Genomic DNA, 16,753 nt, shown 5'->3' with positions numbered 1-16,753 from the left:
TTTTAAAAAATTAAAATTTCAGGAATAATGTTTTAATTTTATTTTCATGTGTCATGTTTAAAATTATAGGATTAAAGATATTTTGATATATTTCACGTAACTTTAATTTAAAATTATAAAATTCAAAAGTTACTTCGTATCAAATGTACTTTATTTTCTTAAATTTCATGTCAAGTTAAAATATATCATTTTTGTAAAAACGAAAGAGATAATATAGGTATATTTTATTTATACACTAGCTAATTATACTTAAGCCCGTTTGCCCATGAAATAATCCTTTTTTGGGAGTTGGAGTTGGAATTGATGTTGACTTTGACCATTAATATAAATAAGAGTTGTTTTTGAGATTTTACGTGTTTTTACTTTTATAAAAATAATTTTCACTAAAGTGAAACAATTCTTATAGTCAAACACTACTATTTTTACTAAAATCAAATAATTTTTCAAAAAAATTTAAATAAAAAAATTCATGGTCAAACACCTATGTAATTGACTATCTCAATTCTTAATAATATGTTTTAATTAGACATTTACCGATTTCCCTTAGAAAAATTTTTACTCATAATTTTATTCATCTATTAAGCAGTTAGACTACGTAAAATATGTTATTTTCTTAAATTATAGACATCGACTTTAAATTTAAAAAATCTAAAATTTTATAAATTATTAAGACAAATACATAAAAATAATTAATACTATATTTTATATAATTGATTTAAATACCTACTAATATATTTAAATTAAAAGACACACAATTTAGTTTTTAAAAATTAAAATTAAAATTATCTAATCAAAACACTTTACTAAAAATAGGTGTGTTGAATTGAAGCCTAAATGACTAAATGAGACATTTCATAAATTTAGGGATATAGTATTAAATAAAACATACTATACATTAGTCACAGACACATTACTTGTCACATATTGAGGAAAAAAAGGAGATTATATATATATATATATCGTCGTCATAGAGTGGAGCTCAGTTGTGTCTAGGGTTCCCCATTTTAGCTCTGCAAATTCAATGCAATCAATCACAAAATAGTCTTTGCTCTTTTGACCACTCAGAGGTACACTTTATTTGTTTCAATTTTCTACCTCTCATATCTCTTTTTATTTTCAGAATTTTATGAATGTGTCTCTGTGATTTTAGGTTTTTGGAGTTGAAGAGGAAAAAGGGTGTTGTGGTGTGGCGGGCGATTGAATTGATTGTTGCAAATGCCGGAGGAAAATTTGATTGAAGTTAAGTTCCGTTTGTTCGATGGATCAGATGTTGGTCCCTTTCGATTTTCTCCGGCTTCCACCGTTGCTATGCTTAAAGACAGAATTGTTGCTGAATGGCCCAAAGGTTTGTTCTATTACTTGTTGAATAATTGACGTTTTTTTTTTTTTTATAGAAATTTATTAATTGTTACATGACATATATATATATATATATATATATTAATTGAGGTGTGCAAATAAGTTTATTAGTTGTTTCTGGAAACTGGAAAACAGGGTCGAATAAGGAAAGCTAGAATACCCATATATCTAGTGATACACAGCATCGTAAGAACCAGTATACGGTGCCTTCTCCGCGCACAACCCAAATAACTGTTCGAAAGAATCTATTTTTGTTTGCAGTTTTTGCGGTTTTAGTTGTTGTTTTTGGTGATTTTAGGCAATTAAGTAAGGGAATTTTTTGTTTGAGTTTTTGATTGATAAGGCTATAATGAAAATGGCCTAAAGGTCACATCAAAGTTATGCGCCGTGCGCCTGGGAAATTTTCGTCTTGGTCATATTTGGTATCCCCATCCTCCCTCTTTCCCACGTAGGAGATACTAAATTTCTGATATGAAAATTGAGTGTTTGTTGTTCAAGTTTTATGGAATTGGTTATTTTTGTGAGATTTAAAAGCTTTAACAGTGATTTTGTGAAGGTTGGATGAAAAAAAAGTTAAGGAATCTACCATTGTTGGACATTGAGAATCGTTAGATAGTGATGATTCACATTGAATTGAGTATGCATTAAATAGGATTGGCTAGCTAACAAACTTAGGTATGTTTTACTTATAATTGTAGACTTGGTTTAGACTCTATGCCTATTTGTAAGTTGAATATTTGTGAATTGACCTTCAGATATACTTGTAATTGGTGAGTTTGGTTGATATTATTCTCGTTAACTCTCTTTTTCTTTTTCTAAAATGAAGCTACAGTGCTGTTGGGGCATTCTTCATGTTCTCAAACATATTAGAACTATAGGAAAAGGAAATTAGATGACTTAAGCATACATCATTATGTGAAACCCAAAAAGTAAAAAAAAAAAAAAAAGGAAAACATATTAAAGAGAAACGGTGGTCGGCAGATGTATACAATTGCCTGAAAGGACTTTCACCTTTCGACGTAAAGCTTTTCAATTGAAGCCAAATCTATGTGACACACCTCTCGAATACGAGCAACCCTTTACACACGCAAAAATTTGTGCTTGGCCAGTTTTCAAAAGCATGTGTATGTCATCACCCCACCCCACCCCCACCCCACCCAAAATATGGTTGTGGCATATGTGAGGTATGTCATTTAACATTTAATTTTAAAAAACTCTAAAAAATGATTTTTGTGCGTGTAAACGGTTGCTTGTATTTGAGAGATGCGTCACATAGATTTGGCTTCAAGTGAAAAGTTTTACGTGGAAAGGTGGAAGTCCTTTTAGGCAATTGTATGCATTTGCCGACCACCGTTGCTCATGAATCACTTTCCTGTTTTTTTCTTTTTAGGTTTCACATAATGATGTATGCTTAACTCATCTAATTTCCTTTTTCTATAGTTCGAGTATGTTCGAGTATGTTTGAGAACATGAAGAATGCCCCAACAGCACTGTAGCTTCATTTTAGTAAAAGAAAGTTGAAGAGAATATTCTACTCTTGTTTGGGATCCTAATTCTCAATAGAAAGTTTTTGTATTTATTCGGTCACAGAATTGTTGTGAATTTTCTCAAAATAAGATGAGAATTTCACAGAAAAAGACTCTCCTATCCCTTTTTCTTTTGTATCTTCCAATCTTCTCCCAGCAGATTAATCTGAATTAACCAATGTGGACACTAGACATATTAAGGAGTTTGTTCCCATGTTGAGATGCTACTGTACTATAAAGCCAACTGGATTGAGTCAATCAATGTGAGATGCTAAACCACATGGGAAATGAGTTGCAACTTGCATGTTAATAATAATTCTTGAGAATACCAATAATTAACCTTGTATCAATCATGATTACAACAACAACAACATACCCAGTTTATGCGCACAAAGTGGGGTCTGGGGAGGGTAAGAGTGTATGCAGTCCGTATCTCTACCTCAAAGGTGAGGTAGAGAGGCATTTAGATCATGATTAGAAGATAAATAGCTCATTTTGCTAGTACAATTTTGCATCCTTCATTTGATCAACAAATGTTTAATTTGGTGCAATTTTAGAAATTACAGCTCAATATTTTTACACATGATGTGTTAAGTAAGTCAAGGTTTAATATTTTAGTCTTATATAATGTTTAATCCGTCATATCCCTGGCCACACATGCCACGTCAGAGACTACTTTTCGAAAGTATAGAATAACATAGTAGTGATTGCATTATATGAATTTTCTTCTTCTAGTATTTTGCGGAGAAACTAGGAATTCTTAACTCATTTCCTTTTCTCAGCTAAAATGTCAAAGGTAAATACATGTTCACTTGAATTTAGGTTGAGTACATTTGATGTAAGGTGAGGACCCTGATTAGTCAGTTAATTATTCTGCTTGTGCATTCAATGTGACAAGAAGATTATCCTAACTCATGATATCTGAATTGAATTATTCACTTAAGTTTCAATTTTTTGTGGCTCATAGTTGTCAAATTAGGATATTAGCATGTGCAGGTGGCATGAATCAAGTCGTCTTTTTTTTAAAAAAAATCAAAAGAAAAAATAAAGAGAGCAAATATTTGAGCTCATTACGCAAAGATTGAATACCCATTCAACCAATATGGAAATTAATTAATATACTTCAACAATACCTTCTAGACCAGTTATGAGACTAGTAAAGTTACATAGGATTGAATGTTGTGGTTTCTTCTAGATGAATTTTGTAGAAATTGGAATATTAAATGGATGTGTCGGTATTGGTATACAAATATGTTATAAGACTAAAGTAATCACATCAGACTCCAGGCACATCAATATTGATATTAAGGTGAATGTACAAGTATACAGGATTATAGTACTGATTGATGAGCGCGTAGCAGAGTGAATGATAAATGATAGGTTGGAGGTGTGGAGAAAAATCCTAGAAGCTAAAGGGTTTAAGTTGAGCAGGACCAAAATGGAGTATTTGGAGTGCAAATTCAGTGAGGTTATAGGAGGTAGGCGTGGAAGTGCGACTGGACACACAAGTGCTTCCTAAGAGCGTCTGTTTCAAATACCTTGGTTCTATTATCCAGGGTGGCGGGGACATCGACTGTGATGTCACTCATCGTATTGGTGCGGCTTGGATGAAGTGGAGGCTTGCCTCCGAAGTCTTGTGTGATAAAAAGATACCGCTGAAACTTAAAGGTAAGTTTTATAGAGTGGTGGTTAGACCGACATCGTTGTATGGGGCGGAGTGCTGGTCAGTCAAAAACTACCATGTTCAAAGGATGCATGTCGCTGAAATGAGGATGTTGAGATGGATGTGTGGGCATACTAGGTGTGATAGAGTCGGGAATGAGGCCATTCTAGATAAGGTGGGAGTGGTCTCTGTGGTGGACAAAGATGAGGGAAGTGAGATTGAGATAGTTTGGTCATGTGATGAGGTGAGGTTTAGATGCCCTAGTGAGGTGGTGCGAGAGGTTGGATATTGTGGGTACGAAAAGGGTTGGAGATAGGCCGAAGAAGTATTGGGGAGAGGTGATTAGTCAGGACATGATGCGGCACATACTCAGGTTATCGAGGACATGAACTTAGATAGGGGATTTGGAGGACGCACGCTAGAGTAGAAGGTTAGTCTGGTAAGAATGTTGTCGCATGAGTCATAGTATGATAGCAAGGGTTAAGTCCTAGATATTCGTCCTTTGTTGTCGTTTATTGTTTTGATTATCACACTATTTTGTGGTTGATTATTGTTTTATGGTAGATTCTGCATATTATCTTCAATGTGATCGTCTTCTTTGTACATGGATTTGCTACACTTGAGCCGTGTGTCTTTTGGAAACAACCTCTCTACCTCCCCAAGGTGGGGTAGTGGTGAGGTCTGCATACACTCTACCCTCCCCAGACCTCACTTGTGGGGTTTTAATGGGTATGTTGTTGTTACGAGTATGCAGGATTTGATAAGAAGAGCAAAATCATATCTGAGGCCAACCATTTCCCAAGTTGAATCTCATAAGTTGATTGTCTGGTCATATAAGATTAGGCAAGATTCAAAACTCATTAATGACTATGATTAGATGTTACTATACTCCTTTCTATCAATTATCAAGCTAGACCTAGGTAGCATACAGTATAAAATATCATTTTTTTCTGTGACTTTGTTTTCCTGAGATTTAGTTGTGGTGCTTTCTTGGCAGATAAGAAAATTGCACCCAAGGCGGCAAATGATGTGAAGTTGATAAGTGGTGGAAAAATTTTGGAGAACAACAAGACTGTTGGTCAATGTAAAACGCCTTTCGGCGAGCTACCTAATGGTGTGATTACCATGCATGCTGTTGTGCAGCCATCAGTTGGTAAATCAAAATCAGGTGGGTTCCTCATACTTGATTTGTGGGCAATATACTCTGGTTTTCCTCTTTCTATAATGTATTTGTGTTTTGAGGATATTGTTGATTCTGTTATGTAACCTAGCTAATTGTTGTGTTCAGAAAAAAAAGGTAATAATCTTCTTCATCTCCTTTTTAATATCTTGGCTGTCATGCAATATAGTTAGTCACTTAGTTGTATGTACCTTATTTTTAACATAGTAATGCTATTTATGTCTATGGTGCTTGACAATTTTTTCCTTACAAAGAAATGTCTATGGTACTTGCCTAAATTCCAGATGATTGCAATGGCTCCTTCCCCGGGAGAAACATTTTCAAATAGATATAGTCTTAGTTGCAGTCATTCATATAATACACTGAAAAGTTTAGCTTTTGGAACAGAAAATATGAAGTTAGAATCTTGTTTCAACCATCATAAGATACACTGAATGTTTCAGCTGATTAACTTTCCTAATTTGTTTGGAAAAGTTTCTATGTCGTGTCTTGCAAGTTTTGGGCCAGGCCTTTTTTGGGTTTGGCTTTTGTACATCTATACATTCATTTTGATTTAATAAATGGGTTTAAGCCCCTTTTTTATTAAAAAAAAAAAAAAGATAGTATTAACTCCTCAAGTGGTGGAGACTCAGTTACTGTACTTTCATGTGTAAGCTTGCATGACGTTTCTTCATTTTAGAAGAGATCAAATGGGTTTACTACAAATTCAACTGTATATTCATAAGCTGTAACAATAAAAAAGGAGTGCAGGTTGCTTGACCTGAACATCTAGTTGAAAACCTAAACTTAGCTTACGTCATACAGGATGGGGTTTTATATGCCTTCAAATTTGACAGATTCATAATAATCTACATATGCAAGATACTAAATCTATTTAAGTTTATCGCAACTAGGTCATCTGAATATTAACTGCGTTTACTTATCTTGACACGGTTGTAATTAATATGTGCGTTCAACTAACAACATGCTTAATCAAGTCTTATTTCACCTAATTTATAAAGACTGCTTTCGAAGAAACATTACTCTGTCCTTGATTATAAAAAAATTACTCTGGCTGTTTCAACTTTGGTATCAAAGTTTGACTATACACGGAGGTTAAGAAAATAACTTTTGAATCATCTGGTCTTGAACCAAAAGTATTTGAAATGTACCAAAATGCCATTTGAATCCCGTGGTCTTAAACAAGCTAAGTAGAATGTTGGAATTAGAGACTTAACAAAATGTAAAAAGAAACATTATTTTTTAAATAGACCAAAAAAAATGCTCCCAGGCACATTTCCCTAGAATTTTGTCTCTTCTACTTCTTAGGAGGGCAGGTTACCCTTTTCCGGTAAATCTCTCAGCCGGAAATCTCTCAGCCGGAAACTTTCTTTTGTCCTCAGGCCAAGCTACCACGTGCTAGCTTTCATGTTTATTTCTTTCAAGATTTCAGATTTTAGAACCACTGATTTTACATGGGGAAGAAAGGATTTACTTTCACGTTGAATTTAAGTCCAATTATAGGTCAGAAACATGATTTGAATGGACTGAGCATAGCAGGATTTACTGAGCAAAGTAACTTTAAGCCTTAAAGTTATGAGATGGCTGGTCCAAGTATTTATTGAAGCTTCAAAGGAGCAGTGAATGATAGTTAGGAGATAGAAACCAAAGGATCACTTTGCTGAATTCTTATGCACTCTTAAATACAATATCATGGTAGGTGTGAGAAAGCAGCAGTTATTAGTCAACATCATATCAAAGCTTCATTTGCTGAAGCCATCAGAAGCCATAAAAGGTTTGACACAGCAGATCACCAACTGCCGAATCACCCTCCCTGGAAGCTCTATAGTTTCAGATGGCGATGTGCTTGGCAGATGTATTGTGGGGAATTTTTTTGGACTTAATCCAGGAAACGCCAACTCTGAACGACATATGTATATGGGTTTGCAGTATGTAGAGATCTTCTCGCAGAAACAATGTGTACGATATGAATGACACCACAGAAGCCATAAAAGGTTTTTCACCACAGATCGCCAACTGCCGAATCACCTTGTCTGGAAGCTCTATAGTTTCGGATGGCGATGTGCTTGGCAGATGTGGGGGAAATTTTTTGAACTTAAGCCAAGAAATGCCAACTCTGAATGACATATGTATATGGGTTTGCAGTATGTGGAGATCTTCTCACAGAAACAATGTATACGATATGAATGACTCCGAGTTTCTGCTTGAGCTTCCATCTAGAAAGGAAGCAGAGCGTGTCATCGACGGTGATTGGAGATGGAATAAATCCAAATTGTCTCCAGAATGGTGGATGTTGGCTGGAAGAGGTGGCAAGAAGCTGGATATGGATCCGTTTTATGCTCTGCTCTGAACTTGTGGTCGCAAACCACCTTCAAGCAGATCGGAGAGATGTGTGGGGGTTGGATTAAACAGAGGAGGAAACAACTCTCAAAAACATCTGCGTTGGGCTAGAATTGAAGAGAGGGGAGATGGAGCACAAGTCCCAAGAGAGGTGGAGATGGAGAGTGACCGTTATATTTTCAAATTACCGATTTGGTGTGAGATTCCAGCGATCACGAGAAGGAAAAAGATGATTGAAGAAGAGACCTTCAGACTGCAAAGGTTGTGTATCTGTATCTGAGAGACCTAGTACTGTATTAACTGATTTCACGCCTACACATGCTTTTGGGCATGTGGGTACATCAACAGTTGGGAGCAGATTTTAATAAATGCATATGTGAGAGGCACATGGGTGGCTCAGATTTGTTTAAGTTAAAAAGAAAAAACCATGAACGAAGAATTGGCCATAGATATAAACTGGTGGGCTATCGCCTATTGGTCTGGACACAAAATCTGTTGGCAGTCAATTGGGAGAAATAACTCACGACTCTGTTGTACAATCTGGATTTTGTTGCCCCTGCTCTACAGATAGAGATTCATGCAAATCACCAGAAAATCACAGAGCCACTATCATATGTAGAAGCATTCTGGAATGGAGATGGTGGAAAACACAGACAAAGATTTGGGAGCAGAGGTGCATAGTAATAAAAAGGGCTCAGTGTGTCGTTGGAAGAAGTTGAATCTCTCGTGGCAATTCTAAATACAATCCCGGAGGAGGAGAGTTGGGTAGTGGAAGATGCAGTCACTTCACACAACCCCAAACCACAACCTTTGACAAAGAAATAGATACAACTATTTGGGTTCATCACAATTTGATCAAGTTGAGCAAATTGATTGGGCTGTATTTTCAGGGACACGAAGCTCTTGAGACAAACACACAGTAGTAGACAAGCGAGAAAGATGAGCAAGATTTCAAGAAAACTAGTTTCAAAGGTGCGCAAGAACTAAAAAGCCTAGTGTCTTTTGACGTGAAATTTAAGGAAAGCGGTAACAGAGTAGGGGAAGAAGTTTGACAACAAGTGACTCATGAATTTCAAACTTGTTTCATGGAATGTAAGGAGTCTAAATGGGAGGGATAAAAAGGATTAGTGAAAAGTTTGGTTATGGACTGGAACACAGATATCATCTGCCTCCTAGAAACCTAATTGGAGTGGGGTATAAAGGAGATGGGTAATCGAATATAGGGAGGTGGATGGGTGAGGTGTATGCATGCCTGGAGGCTAGTGGTTCAAGAGGGGAATTTTATTATTGTCGGACAGTAGTGTGTGGAAAGGGGAGGTTCTCAAAAAATGACTTTTATCAAGGGAAGGCGAAACGGGTGTTGTCTTAGTGGTTAATGAAGTTGTTGATTCAAGACTCAAAGAGAACAAACATGACATTTTATGCAAGCTTGATATAGAAAAGGCATATGATCATGTCAACTGGGGTTCTTAGGGTGATTCTGAAGAGGGATGAGCTTTGGAGGCAAATGGATCAGGCATTACATTTCTACAGTATGCCTTTCAGTTTTGGTCAATGGCTCTCTTGCTGGTTTTTTCAAAGCTCAAAGAAGGCGAAGACATTAGGCAGAGAGATCCCTTGTCCCATTCTTGTTCGTTTTGGCAATGGAAGGTTTAAGAAATATGGTGAAAACTGCAAAGCACACTGGCTGGATTAACGGTTTTGAAATGGATGGGAAGGACAACAGTAGCATGGAGATCACACTTACTGTATGCTAATGACACTTTGATTTTCTGTGGTGCAAATGTGGATCAACTGAAGTATGTAAGTGTGATTTTGGTTCTATTTGAATGTGTGTCTGGTCTGCACATCATTTGGAGGAAGAGCTCATTGTATCCAACTAATGAAGTCAACGATCTGGTATTCTTAGCCTCAATACTGGGAGAAGTAGGTTCCTTGCCATGTGTATATCTTGGTATGCCTAAAGGGGCTAAGTCAAAATTCAAGGAAATCTGGAATCATGTCAGTGAGAGGTGTGAGGAGAAACTATCCAGATGGAAGTCCCAGTACTTGTCACTGGGTAGAAGAGTCATACTCATCAACTCTGTTAGATGTCCTTCCCTCCTACATGATGACCACATTTCCAATCTCAGCAAGTGTTATCAAAAGACTAGACAACATCAGCAGGTTCATTTTGTGGCAAGGAAATAAGAAGAATAAAAACTTTCATCTGGTGAAGTGGAAAGCCTTAACAGTGAGAAAGAAGAAGGGGGGCCTACTTAGAAAATAAAATGGCTTTGGAGCTACACACAAGAAGAGCGGAGTTTATGAGGAAGGGCTGTCAAAGCCAAGTATGAGAAAGAGGACTAGTGAATGGCTAAGGAGATCAACAGCTTATGGGGTCAGTTTATGGAGTCCTATCAGGGCTCTGCGGTCATTGCTGAAGACAAATGCTCCATTAAAGTTGCTAATGGTAGTAAAACTGTTTTCTAGAAGGATAAATGGCTAGACTCTGAGATTACATGAGAAATTTCCCAATACTTCACCAACACAATAAAGTGACAGAATAATGGACAAACCAAGGTCGGGATATCACTCTTAGAAGAATGCCTATTGGGAACAAAGTAGGGTGGCTGAGTCCTACAATTTGCTGGGAACTTTTGGTGGTTTACAGGAAGGGGTTGACGGATGATGGTGGAATGGATGTACACATTAGTGGTGCCTACAAATTGAATGTAGCTTATAAATACATGAACCAAACCAATCATCAGATTGAAGAATGGCATTGGAAGCACATTTGGAAGACTAAGGTCCATATAAGCTTTTTTATTTTGTCTGGCTTCTGGCAAGAGAAGCAGTTCTTACTCATGACAACTTGATGAAAAAAGGGATTACTATCTGCCCCAGATGCTGCCTATGTGGGGAAACTACAGAGGCAGTAAAAACATTTTTCTCCATTGCAAGATGAAAGGTCAAATTTGGATGATGTTCCTGACCTTCAAAGGTATCACTTGGATAATGCCCGGGAAGATTTATGGAACTTTAGCAAATTGAAAAGTAACAGGATAGGAGGCTAGAGACAGGAAGATGAAGAATGGTACCAGCTTTTATATGGCGGACAATATGGAAAGGAAGGAATTCCAGGTGTTCTGAAATAGGAGCAATTCTGTCTAGCAGATCAAGATGAATTGTATTTTGCTCTTTTGTTTTTGGTGTAGACAATCTCACTCAAACGAAACTGTAGAAATTCTGGATGTTCTATTTTTCATTTGGAAGATTAGAATAGCTTCAGTTTCTTAAGAGTCTAGCTGTAAATACGGTGTTAGTACAACTATGTCTGTTTAGATTTTGATCATCTATAGAAATATACAAAGTTACCAATTTAAATAAAAAAGACTGAAAGGAAAAGTACGATACTTGAAGTTGAAATTGGGGTGGGGGGTGTCGCTTTTGTATTTACCATGCTGCCTCTTATAGATACACCATGATTGAAATTTATATTATGATTATGCTGATGATCAAGAAAGTTAATTTGTGATGTTGTGTTTAGAACTACAAAATTAGGATTGATATTCCCCGAAAAGATTTTTAAAAAATGATATTATGATTAGAATTGAGATTCAATAATTGATTATAATAAGCGGATTCATCTACTATATATGATCCCGGAAACTTGTCCAAAACAACATTAGACACTATATTGGGGAGATTCAAGAGATTAGGTCATCCGTGGAAAGCATCCCTTGCTTTAGTAATAATAGTCTGGATAATTGTTCCTTCTATATTAGTATCATATTCATGAGCCTTCAAGACTAGAAATGTTTTTATATAGATTGAGATGGCTATAGTTTTTGTTGCTATTGGGTTTAGTCAATGATTTGTTTTGTTTAAGCTCATTTCTTTTGACTCTGTGTTTCTAAAGGGGAAATGTGCAAAAAACGAGGTCTATGGTCTTGAAGCAAAAAAGAGAGAAGTGAAAGGCATGCTTCTTTGGAATGAAGTGCACAATTTAAGGAATTTTAAAAAATACCTAATATATATGAATTTAGTACTATAATGATCAAATTACATTTAAAACAACTAATTGAAGTATCAAATATTCAATTATGTCAATATCAATCCAACTCCTTAATGTTGAGATTTAAGGAGCTAATCGCTTCTCGTTGAGATCACTTTGCATGTGATTAACTGAAATTCACACTTGTCTAAAGTGCATGGCTTTAATCCTTCAACTATGAAGTGGTGACCTTATAATTCACAATGCTTCATCACTTTAAGCTACCAAGCGATGACTTCTAATAAACACGTAGTGTGTTATCCGTAATAATGGCAAGGGGAATAGTAGGTGTTTTGAGCCAAGCATAAATTCTTTTATGAGCTAACTTAAGATTTATTCTTGACAAAGCTGATTGGCGAGTAAAAACTTTTTAGTTATTGTTAACTTTTTAAAATCTAGGGAATGAAGGATGGAATTTCCCAAATATTTTCAGATTAAATTAGCTCAATACTTGCTCTTCTTCAAGAGTTTACAGAAACTCATGGCAGTGATTTTCTTGAAAAATTTTATTAGCATAAAAAATTTGTAGATCCTGAAAAAAGGTTGAAAAATGACCTAGATCTTGAAAAAAGGCTTGTAACCCACCACATCCAAGGGTGTCTAGAGGTCAATGAAGTTGGTTGAGAACCATGAGGCCCCACACAGTAGAAACAAAAACACTAGATGATTTCTCCTTTGTCCTACCCTTAGTGGACAGATTTACCTTGTATCTGTTCCTGATTGGAGGTGGCAGGAATCCCGTGGAATTAATCGAGGTGCGCATAAGCTAGCCGAAACACCACAATTATAAAAAAAAAAATAAAAGCTTGTGACTCATCAGTTGCTTTTGGACAATACAACAACATACCCATTGTATTCCCACATGACATGTTAAGGTCTTACCGTTTTAGGATTTTAAGATCTACTTCTCCCAAATTATGTAGCAGTTTTCATTTCGGAACTCTTGCTAATGTTTGTGATCTTCAAGATAAAATTAACTGTATACTTTTGTTTTATTCACGGTGTAAGCTAGAACATGTTAATGATGCTAAATCAGTTCTACAGATGTTGGAAGGCCTTCAGAATTAGATGGGATATATTCTTTCTATCTTTTGATTACAGTGTACAGATGTACATCACTTCACATCCTATGTGCTAGTTCATTTATAAAGATTACTTCACTTTCTCCCCCAAAAAACCCTCTCTTAAATGTTGGCCACACTTTTATAAACAATAATATTTGACATGCTTATTTTAAAAATAACACACACTATTCTACACTTATCATGTTGGTGATATATTATTGACTCATTTATTATCTTAAATACCATCATTAGACAATTTCATTGTGGGATTAACTTTTGAAACACGATTTAGATGTTTTTTCTGTTAGATACATAGGTTGAATGAATGTGTTAAATTCTAAGCCTAGTCATGACATGAAATGGGACAGGATGATTATTAATGTGTAAAACATGTCTGGCATTGTTAACTACTCTAGTTTGGGACAACCAACTGTTCAAGTTTTAGTATATCAATGCTTTCTCTAAATTTCTGAATATTCTTTTCTTGCTTTTGCTCCAAGTTGTGGGTTGGCTGGTTTATAACGTCCGATGAATTTCTTTTGGGGGTTCTCTCGATTTATTTGGCTGCTTTGTGGGGTGGGGGTGGGGGGTGGGGAGTAGTGCGTCCTGAGTTCTACTCAGTTCTTACCTGCTAATTCGTGCTAGACGTGGGAAATGGGATTAATGGAATGGTAAACGAGACTTTGAGCATGTTTGGACAAGCTGTTGAAATCATCTTATTTTGAGAAGTACATATCAAAAGTGCTTTCCACAAAAGTGTTTTGGGCAATTTGTGGCTGGCCAATATTTTCATAGATTGTTCTGAAGTGCCAAATTACGAAAAAGGAAGTTACTACTAATTTTAATTTGGTCATGAAACGTATGCTTGCATATTTTCACCAAATCCAGAACTCTTGAACATTCTCCCACTTCAAATGTTAATGAAGTTATTTCCTTATCAAAAAGATGTGAATGACGATATTGGTGAGAGTTGCAGTAGAATTGAGTGATGAATTAGTGTTTCTAGGTCTCAGACTACCATTTACCATTATCATGTGGGCAATGGTAGCTTCAAATGTTAACTTGGTGAGTGGGATATTAACGAGTGAAGTTTAAAGTGTATTAAGGGATCAACATAAATGCACACTATGCTGGAGCTAACTGCTACAAATGGAGCACATAGGTAAATGACCTTCACTTATACATGGGTTGTGGTGTTTGAAGATCTTTATTTTTCTCATTCTTCTCATCTCCGAAGAGGTAAGTTTATTGGTTGTTTGTGGTTGGCCTGTTTACTGAATTTTATGAAGATCTAACAGTGGTAGTGGATTTTGATCCAAGGTGCTCAACTTAATCTTATCTCGGTGAGATTTTTGTAATTGGAAATACTCTTTAGTTTGCATTTCATTAATCCTCCACTAATGTTTGGTGGATGTCTATTTTACTCTAATGCTGTAGTGGTAGCATGTAGGAAAAATCTCTCTTGTAAATGTGAGCTTCATTAAATATACTTAAATAATCATACCTTCTGATCTCGACTTGAACACTAATGCTGAATCGAGGATAAGATACAATTACCCCCACCCCCACCCCCCAAAAAAAAAAAAATTGTGCTTTTTTTGTAAAATTATTTATTTGAATATTTGTGCAAGTTCAGTCCTGTGCCTGATTTGCTATCCTAAACAAGTATCTTCAGTCGGGTGTGTTGTTTTTCTTTTTTTAGCTGTTGAAACTTGTCTTTATATGACAGAAAAGAAGATTGACGAGGCTCCAAAGAAAAGCATTTGCGCGTGTGCCATAATGTGAAGATTGTAAGTGATTCAACTTTAATCCCGTGGTGTTCTTGGGTGTAAACTGCTGCTGTGAAGTTCAGGGTAAACAGTATGATAGCTCATTGTTACTTGTTTGTTCGTTGAACGGCATTTCAATGTAACAGCGCGTCTATTTGTTTAAATGAATTTGGTCGGTGTAAATTTTGTAATTGGAGATTTCTTATACAAAAATACAGCGGGCGCGCTGGATTGCATGCAGAATGATTTTACCAAGCTCGTTATTCTGCTTTAGGTCATTATTTCTTATACAAAAATACAGAAAGCGTGCTGGATTGCGTTCAGAAGGATTTTACCGAGATCTTGTTATTCTGCTTCGGGTCATTATTATTCAACTTTAGATGGTGATGATCAGTATACTCTAGTGTGGATGTTTAGAGGATGCATTAATCAAGAGTATGCTTGATTCTAATTTGTTAGAAGCTGGCAGGTCATTTCACTTCTGTCCCCATTTTGTGCTGGTCTTTGGTTTTTGCCCCTGTTGAGGCATAAGTTTATATTTTTGCATCGTTATATCACACAAGTTATGCCTCACACTTTTAAAGAACTTGTGTCCTGCTAGGCATCAGTTCAGTTGACTAAGGGTAAGAATTAACTACCAGCCCACTTCAAGGGCAACAATTAAATATTAACCCATTGAACGCAAACCGTGCGCAATTAAATGGACACTGGCCCCTGGCTGCTACAAGCAGTAGTCGTTATTAGGTGGGAAAGCTGACCCTCCCCTCATCCTTGGGGCCGTTTGGGGAATGGTACATACTGTTTAAGGAATGGTAGACAAACTGAATTCTCATCAGATGTGTCAGAAAAGCAGAAGCACTAACAGGTCATTTGGTAGTGTATTAGGGAAATTTTACGTAAATATACATCCTAATTTTCTATTACTATATAAAATTATATTTACTGAAACTAATTACAAATATTTCATTTTTTACTCTTTCCAACCCCCATATACACATCGCACCTCTACAATTTATGCCTAAAATTAAGCAACAATAATTAAGAGATTTCAAAATTTGAATTTACAAACCTTATTTTATTAAGTTGAACATCATCATCTTCTCCAATTTATTTTTGAGTTTAGTTAATTTCTTAATTTTTTCAACTTTACTAAATAAAAAGTTTATTGAGTTACTTGTTGCGTGTGCGTAATTCTCAAAACTTAAGCATAGTGTAATGGGCTATGATTCGAGTTTTAGAGAAAATAGATTGAAATACCGAAACGATTCCGTGAAGATGAATTCGAGGAAAGTTGCTCGTACAAGGTCTAAAAAGTTCGTTGCTAAATCTTCAAGTAAGATAAGTTAAAAGTGAAGAATCATCACGGCCGTGTCTTCCAAAGGTATAGTGATTTGTTGTTTAATTTTTTTTTTTTTTTTGTTGATGTACGCATTCTTATACATTATTATATGAGAGTGTTTTGTTGTTATTTCAACCTTACACATAAATTAGTTATGTATAGTGTTAGAGACGCCTTCTTATTCATTAAATTTGTTATGCATATGGTCAGATTATTTAGTAAATTCATGTTGTTATTTTGAGCTATGATACATAACGAGTTATGTATACATTGGTAGTTGTGTCATTTGATGGACGTTTTATTTCAACCCATATACATAAATCTGTTATGTATACATATTGAAACAAGACATTGTTGGGCTGTTTAATTTCAAGTCGTATACATTACAGAGTTATTATGTATTATCCATCAATAGTGTTATGCATAGCAGAGTTATGATATGACTCTATTAGACAAAGCGAGCTGTGTGTATTTTAA

At 35.7% G+C, this 16,753-nt stretch overlaps 1 protein-coding gene across 1 annotated transcript; it reads left to right on the top strand.

Moving 5' to 3' along the window:
- Nucleotides 1-864: 864 nt before the first annotated feature.
- On the top strand, nucleotides 865-15,263 carry LOC107858866 (membrane-anchored ubiquitin-fold protein 3). The gene is made up of 4 exons (XM_016703667.2): nucleotides 865-1,067; nucleotides 1,151-1,345; nucleotides 5,546-5,716; nucleotides 14,898-15,263. Exons 2-4 carry the CDS (start codon nucleotides 1,216-1,218, stop codon nucleotides 14,951-14,953), a joined length of 357 nt encoding a protein of 118 aa, XP_016559153.1. The 5' UTR covers nucleotides 865-1,067; nucleotides 1,151-1,215; the 3' UTR covers nucleotides 14,954-15,263.
- Nucleotides 15,264-16,753: the final 1,490 nt, after the last annotated feature.

This window comes from Capsicum annuum, chromosome 2 (assembly GCF_002878395.1).
Source record: "Capsicum annuum cultivar UCD-10X-F1 chromosome 2, UCD10Xv1.1, whole genome shotgun sequence".
Lineage (NCBI taxonomy): Eukaryota > Viridiplantae > Streptophyta > Magnoliopsida > Solanales > Solanaceae > Capsicum > Capsicum annuum.
The sequence above is the reverse complement of the archived record's forward strand: the minus strand, read 5'-3'. Positions and strand labels throughout refer to the sequence as shown.